At 65.2% G+C, this 9,518-nt stretch overlaps 1 protein-coding gene across 3 annotated transcripts; it reads left to right on the top strand.

Moving 5' to 3' along the window:
- Window positions 1-929: 929 nt before the first annotated feature.
- Window positions 930-8,763, top strand: TH (tyrosine hydroxylase). Of its 3 annotated transcripts, XM_074012876.1 has the most exons (14): window positions 950-1,065; window positions 1,932-2,011; window positions 2,820-3,041; window positions 4,007-4,181; window positions 4,494-4,582; window positions 4,741-4,808; window positions 5,190-5,240; window positions 5,638-5,783; window positions 5,916-6,051; window positions 6,135-6,204; window positions 6,627-6,683; window positions 6,921-7,016; window positions 7,319-7,452; window positions 8,300-8,763. In XM_074012876.1, the coding sequence occupies exons 1-14, from the start codon at window positions 960-962 to the stop codon at window positions 8,457-8,459; spliced, it is 1,590 nt and encodes a 529-aa protein (XP_073868977.1). In that variant the 5' UTR covers window positions 950-959; the 3' UTR covers window positions 8,460-8,763. The 3 variants fall into 3 exon arrangements, with proteins under 3 accessions (XP_045226560.2, XP_073868977.1, XP_045226561.2); XM_045370625.3 differs by lacking the exon at window positions 1,932-2,011 and having other exon boundaries at window positions 930-1,061; XM_045370626.2 differs by lacking the exon at window positions 1,932-2,011 and having other exon boundaries at window positions 950-1,049.
- Window positions 8,764-9,518: the final 755 nt, after the last annotated feature.

Genomic DNA, 9,518 nt, shown 5'->3' with positions numbered 1-9,518 from the left:
GAGGCTCTAGGCTGGGGTTGTCCTCAAGGGAGTTCTCAGGTCACCCCAGGATCACCCTCGCCCTCAGGCCCGGTGGGGTAGAGGAGAAACTGCAAAGGTCTCTCCAAGGCGAAGGGCGTCAGGGCCCTCAGCACTGAGGGACGTGCGTGCTCTTCAAAGAAGGGGCCACAGGACCTCCGAGGGAAGCCAGGAGGCTAGCAGTGGGCCACAGAGGGGCTGGGTGGGGGGGTGGAAGCCGTCCCTGGCATGCCATCCTGGCCCTGGTTGCCGTGGCCACCCTGGTGGGGGCTGCAATGCAGGAGGGGGGAGTCATTTGGAAACGCATGGCATCTCCTTGGGAATGTCTTCTGCAGCCTCCCAGGGTCCTCCACACTGGACGGGGGGGCCCGAGCCTCTGCAATGACCACACCTGCAGGGCCTGGGGGCTGCGGGCAGATGGCACTCCTAGGAAACACATCGACGAGACACACGGCCTGGAGTCTTCGGGAGAAGCAAACAAATCGCCTCCTGACGTCCAGGGCTGGAGGCTGGATTCCCCATCTTGGGGCTTTCTGGGTCCGTCTGCCACGAGGGTCTGGTGTTCATTAAAAGTATGCCCCTGGGTTGCCACAGAGCCCTTCCCTGTGTGCTCCCTTGAGGGGTGTAGGGCCAAGGGGACCCTGGCTGTCTCAGCCCCCCGCAGAGCACGAGCCCCCTGGTCCCCGCAAGCCCGCAGGCTGAGGATGATTCAGACAGGGCTGGGGAGTGAAGGCAATTAGATTCCACGGACGAGCCCTTTCTCCTGCGCCTCCCTCCCTCCCTCCTCACTCACCCCCGCCTCCATCAGGCACAGCAGGCAGGGGTGGGGGACGTAAGGAGGGGAAGGTGGGGGACCCAGAGGGGCTTTGACGTCAGCTCAGCTTATAAGAGGCTGCTGGGCCAGGGCTGTGGAGACGGAGCCCGGACCTCCACACTGAGCCATGCCCACCCCCGACGCCACCACACCACAGGCCAAGGGCTTCCGCAGGGCCGTGTCTGAGCTGGATGCCAAGCAGGCAGAGGCCATCATGGTAAGAGGACAGGTAGGTGCCCGGCGGCTGCAGTGGACGGGAGCCCAGGGCTGGTGCCAGCTGCCTCTGCTACTCCCCAGCCTGGCCGGCAACCCCAGGCTCAGGGTCCATGCAGACCCCTGGGACCCGGTGTGGGTGTGGAGTCCTGGGCACGGCGGCATCCCCTGTGCCTGGTGTTTGAGTCCCTGTTGGGGGAGGGTAAGGTGATGCCTGTCCCTGTGTGTGCCCCTCGTAGGCCGACCTCCCTCGGGAGTTGTGTGGGTCCCTGAGTCTTCTTTCATCTTGAATCTTAATGATGGGAACGTGGAAACAAATCCATCCAAAAAATCCCACATGGCCAGAGGTCCCTGGCTGCTGCACACAGCCCCCACCCTACTCCCACCTGCCCCTGCCTCCCTCTGCCCCAGCTGCCCTGGTCAGCACCCCAACCAGCCTGCCTGCTCCGGGAGGCAGCCCCAAGGCCCTTCCCGGGCTCTAGCAGCAGCTCATGGTGGGGGCAAATAGGGGGCAAGTCCAGAGTCAAAGAGTATCTGGGCTCTGGGGCGATTCCCATTGGCCTGTTCCTCCCTTATTTCCCTCATTCATTCATTCGCATGGAGTCTGTGTTCCCTGTGACCTGTACTTGGAAGCCCTGTGTACAGGGGGCTATGCCGGCCAGGCGGGATCATCGGGAGCTTCTCAGCCTTCAGGAAGGGTTTCCAGTGCCTCCGTGGGCACACAGAACCATGGTGTCCCTGGCACATTTAAAATGGATTTTTATTTATGGACCTCGATTGAAACGTGGTGTGAGTTGTAGCAGTGTCATTTCCAGGTACCTTCTCAGGGACGCGGGGTGCCCTCCCCCGCCCTCCCCCACCAGGCTCCCCACCAGGCCCTCCCCAGGGGGACCCAGGCCCAGCCTCACGGGCTCTCCGTGGCCTGGAACTGCAGCCCTAGCTGCATCCTACACCCCCGCCCCAAGGGTAAGAGGCAACTCCAGGAGGGGCTTCTGCTGCTCCCCTTCGTGTTCCATGACCCTGGAAGATCAGGGTGAAGCTGATTCTTCTCTTACAAGAGGCCCAGAGCCTTCTTGGGAGTTCAGGTCCAAGAGATGAGCCCCTCGTGTCTGCCAAGTCCCCCTCTGTCCAGGCCTGGGACAGCTCTGGGATCGAGGGGTTGGAGGTGCTGAGCCCAGGGAGAGACACCTGCACCCAGAGCTATGACAAAGGGCAGAGGGATGACAAGGCAGCCAGGAGCAGGCGCCTGGGGGGTGGCGCAGAGGGGCAGGGCCTGAGGACAGGTGTCCCGATAGGCTGTGAGAAAGGGCCCCTGTGTGGGAGGCAGGAGGGTAGGGGGTTTGTTCACCGGGGCCCTGTGGGGGCAGCTCCTTCCTGAGCTGCCGTTCCCTCCCCGGCAGCCAATGCCACTGTCCAAGACATCGCCCTCTTCCCATCACTAATCCAGTTAGCGCCTGGCCTGGGGACGGGTGACACAGCGTCTCTGTCTGTCTGTTCCCCACAGAGCGAGGAGCAGGCGAGCACCCTCCCAGCCCCTACTCCTCCGCCCGCCCCCACCGCTTCTGGCTGGGCTGCCCCCATCGGGAAGGGTGTGCAGTGCCTGCAGGCACCTCGGCTAGCGTCTGCCCCAGCAGGCACTCAGTAGGCGCTCAACAATGTGCTCTCATGCCCGGCCTGTGTGCCATCAGCGCCGCCCAACTGTGGGATCAGCTCTGGGTGGGGGTCCCCGGGTCTCAGCAGGTGGAGGAGGCATGGGTGCCCCCTGTCCCCACAGTCCCCGCGGTTCGTTGGGCGACGGCAGAGCCTCATCGAGGACGCCCGCAAGGAGCGGGAGGCAGCGGTGGCAGCAGCAGCTGCTGCAGCCCCCTCGGAGCCCGGGGACCCCCTGGAGGCCGTGGCCTTTGAGGAAAAGGAGGGGAAGGCCGTGCTAAACCTGCTCTTCTCCCCGAGGGCCACCAAGCCCTCAGCGCTGTCCCGAGCTGTGAAGGTATTTGAGGTGAGCCAGTGGCCTTCGTGTCCCTGGGGCAAGTTCACCTGTGGGCGGGGCTGTGTGGGGTGAGTTCCTGGCCCCTCTATAGCAGAGGTGCAGCTGCCCAGGCCCCTGAGGCTGGCACAGGATGCAGCGGGGGAGTCTCAGGCCTCGGCTCAGCCCCCATGGCATCTAGCTACACCCCCGTGTTTTTGAGGGATCCTGAGCCCAGCCCTAGGGCTGAAGCCACCGAGCCTCCACTGTGCCTCCTGCCTTGCCCATCCCCTGGATCCCCCTCATCCACCATTTCACACATGGGGGGCTCCCAGCAGGGCAGCACGGGAGGCAGGGGTAGGATGGTGTGCCCTCTCCCTCCCGCCCAGCACAGCAACTGAGGTGATCACTGATTGCATTAGTCACTCCGGCCCCACTGTGCCCAGGGGGGCAGGTGACCCGGCTCCCGGAAGAAGCTCCCAAATGACATTAAAGCCAGACTCCCCCGGCCCAGCTCCGCAGAGCCCGAGGGGCACTGCAACCCATCGCCCTTGTTGCTGGGCAACGGAGGTGGGGGTGGAGCAGACCCTTCTGGCCAGTGTCCTGGATGCTCAGGGGCCATTGAGACTCAGGGCCCATCCTACAAACCTGGATGAGGCCACCAGGCTTGGGGGCACCTTCTGACCAGTGGCTGAGGAGCTGGACAGTGTGGCACAGCCTTGGAACACACAGACAGAGCCGCCCAGAAGCAGGTCAAGCCTCAAGCGGTGACAAATCCCGGTTAGGTGCATGACACAAAACCCAATTTGCCAGCGGCAAACCCTGGTCTGGTGGCCAACAGCTGACCTGAGCCTGGAAGAACAGGATCTGTGTGCTGCTAGAATAAAAGTCAAGGGCAGGGCCTGGCCAGCCAGCCAGAGGTGCCTCCTCCTCCCCTCCTCCTCACCCTCTCTCCATTTCTGTCTCTCCTCTCTCTCTTCCTGCTTTTGCTCCCTAAGACGTTTGAAGCCAAAATCCAACACCTAGAGACCCGGCCTGCCCAGAGGCTGCGAGTCGGGGGCCCCCACCTGGAGTACTTTGTGCGCCTCGAGGTGCCCCGAGGGGACCTGGCCGCCCTGCTCAGTGGTGTGCGCCAGGTGTCAGAGGACGTGCGCAGCCCCGCGGAGCCCAAGGGTGAGGCAGTTTTCTGTCCTTGAGTGCTGCCAAATGACCTTGAGACGCTGGGGTGCAGGGGCTCCTGCAGGGGGACCCTACAGTGACCACGTGGTGGTGGACTGATTCCCTCTCTGTGGGCTCCACTTTGCCCCCCGTTTTGCTACACATCCGTGTCTGGGCCTGGGGCCACCTCCAGAATCCCCCCGCAGCTATCGCAACCCCTGCTGCCTCTGCCCCTTGGAAGTCTTGTAGGGGAGGCTGCTTCAAGGTGGGTGACGCGGCCCCACGCCTCCAAGCTCACCAAGACCTCTTCCTCCATCCCCCATAAAGTCCCCTGGTTCCCAAGAAAAGTGTCAGAGCTGGACAAGTGTCATCATCTGGTCACCAAGTTTGACCCTGACCTGGACTTGGACCACCCGGTGAGTGGTGTGCCCCCCCACTCAGGCCTCCTGCCCCTGATCACATCCCCTACCCTTATCCCAACCCTGGACAGGAGTCTGTCGGCTTCGGGAGCCCCCGTGGCCTGTGCCCCCAACCTGAGCACGGCCTCCTGACCCGTGCACCCCTCTGCCCTCAGGGCTTCTCGGACCAGGTGTACCGCCAGCGCAGGAAGCTGATTGCTGAGATCGCCTTCCAGTACAGGCAGTGAGGGGCCCCTGCGCTCGGGACCCAGACTCCGTCCTGCAGGCTCACGCTGGACCTGGGGGGCGGGAGGGAAGGACAAAGGGGAGGACCCATCTTGTCACAGCATCATTGCCTCCTGCCAGGCAGCTCTGCTCCAGAGCTTTCCATGTCCCCAAATCCTGGGGGGGAAACTGAGGCCCGGGGGGGGGCTAGAGCAACAAGCCGAGGCCGCACAGCCGGCTCATGGCACAGTCAGCTGGGGTGCACCCTCCTGTCCATCCTCCAACCCAAAGGCCTCGCTGCACAAGGCAGGTGTGGACCTGTGCCCAGAGAGGCTCCCTCCCTCCCTCCTGCCCTTCCCACTCCCCGAGGGGACCTGCTGACCACTGGCCCCCTCCCCAGCGGTGACCCGATTCCCCGTGTGGAGTACACTGCCGAGGAGATTGCCACCTGGTGAGACCCCGTGCAGCTAGCTGGCGAGGGACTGGGGAGGAGCCCGGGGGATGCCTCCTGGAATCCTGGTGTGTGAGGGCCGACTCCAGGGACCTCGGCACAGCAGGAGAGACTAAGGCCAGGAAGAAGAGGGACCTCCAGGGATCAGAATGTTGGGTTGGGAGGAACAGGCTACCCATCCTGTCGGGCCATCCCTCACCGCCCCCTACCCCCTGGGATTCCCCAAAGCCACCAGCAAAAGCCCTTCCCAGGGGCCTGGGTCTTCACGGGTCCCCAAGAGGCGTGCGTTGGGAGGGGTTCAGGCAGGCAGAAGCACCCACAGCTCAGGAGGGGCTTCAGGGAGGGGGGTTCCGGCACTGGGGTGGGCTTGGAGGGCCCTGAGCCCCGCTGCCCGCAGGAAGGAGGTCTACACCACGCTGAAGGGCCTCTACGCCACGCACGCCTGCGGGGAGCACCTGGAGGCCTTTGCTCTGCTGGAGCGCTTCAGCGGCTACCGGGAAGACAACATCCCCCAGCTGGAGGATGTTTCCCGCTTCCTGAAGGGTGGGCCCAGACGGAAGGGGCGCGGAGTGGGGCGGGGGGGGGGGGGGGGCCGGGGACGGTCAGCCACGCGCCCCAGCCCAGCGCGGTTCCAGCCCGTCCTGGCTTGGCAGTGACCTGAGTGGCCCCTTGCAGAGCGCACGGGCTTCCAGCTGCGGCCTGTGGCTGGCCTGCTGTCCGCCCGGGACTTCCTGGCCAGCCTGGCCTTCCGCGTGTTCCAGTGCACCCAGTATATCCGGCACGCGTCCTCGCCCATGCACTCCCCTGAGCCGTGAGTGCGCGCCCTGGCTGCCAGCCCGAGGGTGGGGGGTGCGGCGCGCGGCCGCTCAGCCCCCCTCTCCCTCCCACGCGCAGGGACTGCTGCCACGAGCTGCTGGGGCACGTGCCCATGCTGGCCGACCGCACCTTCGCGCAGTTCTCCCAGGTACGCCGCGGCCTCGAGCGAGTCGGGTCGCCCAGGGGCTGGCCAGGCGCCGGGGGCGGGGGTCGATGTGCGGGTGGGTGAAGTGTGCGGCCTGCTCCTGGGCCCCGCCATGGGGGCTCAGCGCCCCGAGGGTCGCGCGGCAGAGGGCGGGGCTGGAGCGGAGCCTCCCGCGGCCTGTGCTGCCACCTGCCGGCTACCTGGGAATGGCGCCCTCGGGCTTAGGGATATGGTCAAGGAGGGCTGCCTGGAGGAGGAGGCCCGGTGGAGGTGCGGATCCAGTGGAGGTCGCCAGGGAAGGTCTCTGCCGCCCGGGAAGTGTCCCAGAGATCCCTGGAGGGGCTGCGGACACCCCCGGCGCCCCCACCTCGAGCACCTCCCAGGGCTGCCTCTCCCCACCCTTCATCCTCCTCCCCACTCCACAGGACATCGGCCTGGCATCCCTGGGGGCCTCGGATGAGGAAATTGAGAAGTTGTCCACGGTGGGTTGACCCCTCCATGGAGGGCCCGGGGTGTGGGCTTGGGGGTCCGAATCCAGGCTTCGCCCTCCTGCTGTCCAGGCTGAGGCCTCTGCTTCCACCCAGGAATCGTGACCCTCACCCTGGCTCGCCTGCGGCCTGTCCTGGCCTCCCTGGGGGTGGTGTCCTGGTCACAGGTGACCAGGGGCTGCCAGGTGGTGGTAGCTGTCTCAGGGCTGATGCTGCTTGCCTTCCCCACAGCTGTACTGGTTTACCGTGGAGTTTGGGCTGTGCAAACAGAACGGGGAGGTGAAGGCCTATGGCGCCGGGCTGCTGTCCTCCTATGGGGAGCTACTGGTAAGACCCTCTCCTTGCTGCAGCCCCCAGCGGAGGGACAGGGCTGGGGGACAGTGCAGGGAGAGGACAGGCTCCCAGCGGGAGGAAACTGAGGCCTGGGCCTCCAGGACTCAGGCTCTGTTTGGGAGAAGGCTTGTCTCTACCCAGTCCTCACCCCACACTATCCCAGGCCTCGGAAGGCCCGGCGGGAGAGGTGGGGGTGACTCTGCCCCAGGAACCCACCCAGCGTCAGGTTGTGGTATCCTGGTTCCCTCGGGGACCTGGGTGCAGTGGAGTCAGTGATGCCATTGGCCTCCTGCCAGCACTGCCTGTCTGAGGAGCCCGAGATTCGAGCCTTCGACCCTGAAGCAGCGGCTGTGCAGCCCTACCAAGACCAGACGTACCAGTCAGTCTACTTTGTGTCTGAGAGCTTCAGCGATGCCAAGGACAAGCTCAGGTGGGCTAGGCTCCTAGGGCAAGCCCCCAACGGTGCCCCCAAACTGGGCCAGCCAGGCCTGCCTTCTGGCCTTGAGCAGGGCTGGGCCTGTGAGCCCAGGTCACAGATAAGAACACCGACCCCCCGTTGCAGCAGCCCCCACACAGCAGGGACCCCGTCCGTGAGAAGGACTCCAGCGTCTGAGGAGGGGCAGACCTATAGGACTGGGGGCTGCTGGGTGGCCAGATCAAGGCCGGTCTTGGAGGTGCTGGCAGAGCCTGAGTTTTGTGAGGAGGTCCTGTGGAACCTGTCCCAACCCCCTGCCCTGGGATGGGGAGAAGTCAGAGGGGATAGACAGAGTCAGGGTGGGGGGCATGGTGGGAGTGGGGTCCCCAGGGCTGGGGGCCTTTGGTGCAATGACCAGAGTGTCAGGAGAGGGGAGCAAAGCCCACTAGCCTCATCCTCATAAAAGGTCTCATCATTTTCCCTCCAGCCTCATGTAGTGCACTGGGGAAACTGAGACCAGGGGCTATGTTTCCAGTGGGTGCGGGTGCTGAATTCCACCCACAGGCTTAGGGATATGGTCAAGGAAGGCTTCCTGGAGGAGGAGGCCCAGTGGAGGTGCAGAGAGGGATGGGACGCCCGGCAGAGTCTCTAGTGGAAAAGGCGCCTAGCCTATCTCCCCCATGAACCCCCTCACCCAGTCCTGGAAGAGGCCTCAGTGTCCCGCCTGAGACCAGGTGGCTCAGAAAAGCCCTAGGAGCTCTGAGCCACCATGAAGGTGGAAGCGCGGCCCCGGCTTCCCCTCTCCTGGAGGCTGCAGACTCTGCCCGCCAGTTGACGAGGGCTCTGCCACTCTCCTCCCCAGGAGCTATGCGTCACGCATCCAGCGCCCCTTCTCCGTGAAGTTCGACCCGTACACCCTGGCCATCGACGTGCTGGACAGCCCCCAGGCCGTGCGGCGCTCCCTGGAGGGTGTCCAGGATGAGCTGGACACCCTGGCCCATGCGCTGAGTGCCATTGGCTAGGTGCAGGGCACCCCCGAGGGACCTTCCCAACCTCCCCTGGGCCTGCACTGTCCTGGAGCTCAGGTCCTGGTGAGGGGCTGGGTCCCGGGTGCCCCCCATGCCCTCCCTGCTGCCAGGCTCCCGCTGCCCCCGCACCTGCTTCTCAGCGCAACAGCTGTGTGTGCCCGTGGTGAGGTTGTGCTGCCTGTGGTGAGGTCCTGTCCTGGCTCCCAGGGTCCTGGGGGCTGCCGCGCTGCCCTCCGCCCTTCCCTGACACTGTCTGCTGCCCCAATCGCCGTCACAATAAAAGAAAGTGTGGTCTCTACACCTGCCTGGCCCCACGTCTGTGCCACGGAGACAGGCCCTGGGATCCCCAGGCTCCCACACCCCATCCCCAGCCTCACTCGGGTTTCGCCCTGTCCTCCTTCCTCCTCTGGGAGATGGCTGGCCACCCCGGCCAGGCAGCTGGCCCCTCCGGGCCTGGTTTCCCTGCTTACCCTGAGGCCCCACCCAGCGCTGAGCCCCCAGCAGCTCCAGAGGCTCGGGCACCCTGGCTGAACTGCCCCATCTCTGTGGGGTGCCCTCCCAGGGTGGGGAGCCAGGTGACAGTGGGAGGGCCTCTCTCAGGCCTGGCAGGGAGCAGGGTCACAACCGTGCTGGCTGAGGGTGGTCTCAGAGGTGGGCCTGCAGGCCTAACCCTCCCTGCTGACGGGGCTCCCAGCCCTTGAGAGGAACGGGGATGGAGGAACAGCTGCCCCAAAGCCGTTGCCCACCCGCAGCAGGCTCTGCAAACCAAGGGGGAGCCTCAGCGTGGCCCCCAGCACATGTGCTGATGGGGAGGGTCCGGCTGAGCTGGTGCCCAGGCAGATGGTCTGGGCCTGTCTCCCCAGCGAGGCAGGCGGGGACTGGATTTCAGACTCTAAGATGCCCCTGGCTTACCCGAGGGGCCTGGACGTTGCCCTCCAGAGAGAGCACCCAACACCCTCCAGCCATGGCCAGCCAGGGTGCCCCCTTGCTACCTTGGAGAGAGCAGCCCCAGGGCATCCTGCAGAGTGGCTGGGATATCAGCTGGCCTTCAAG

This window comes from Macaca fascicularis, chromosome 14, assembly GCF_037993035.2.
Source record: "Macaca fascicularis isolate 582-1 chromosome 14, T2T-MFA8v1.1".
Classification (NCBI taxonomy): domain Eukaryota; kingdom Metazoa; phylum Chordata; class Mammalia; order Primates; family Cercopithecidae; genus Macaca; species Macaca fascicularis.
This window is presented reverse-complemented; position numbering and strand designations above follow the sequence as displayed.

Excerpts from the sequence above, each read along its gene's own strand:
- TH (XM_074012876.1), top strand. The coding sequence starts at position 960 with ATGCCCACCCCCGACGCCACCACACCACAGGCCAAGGGCTTCCGCAGG. Across the intron at positions 1,066-1,931 it reads CATGGTAAGAGGACAGGTAG|GGGGACCCAGGCCCAGCCTC; the intron begins GTGCCCGGCGGC and ends GGCCCTCCCCAG. Across the intron at positions 7,453-8,299 it reads GATGCCAAGGACAAGCTCAG|GAGCTATGCGTCACGCATCC; the intron begins GTGGGCTAGGCT and ends TCTCCTCCCCAG.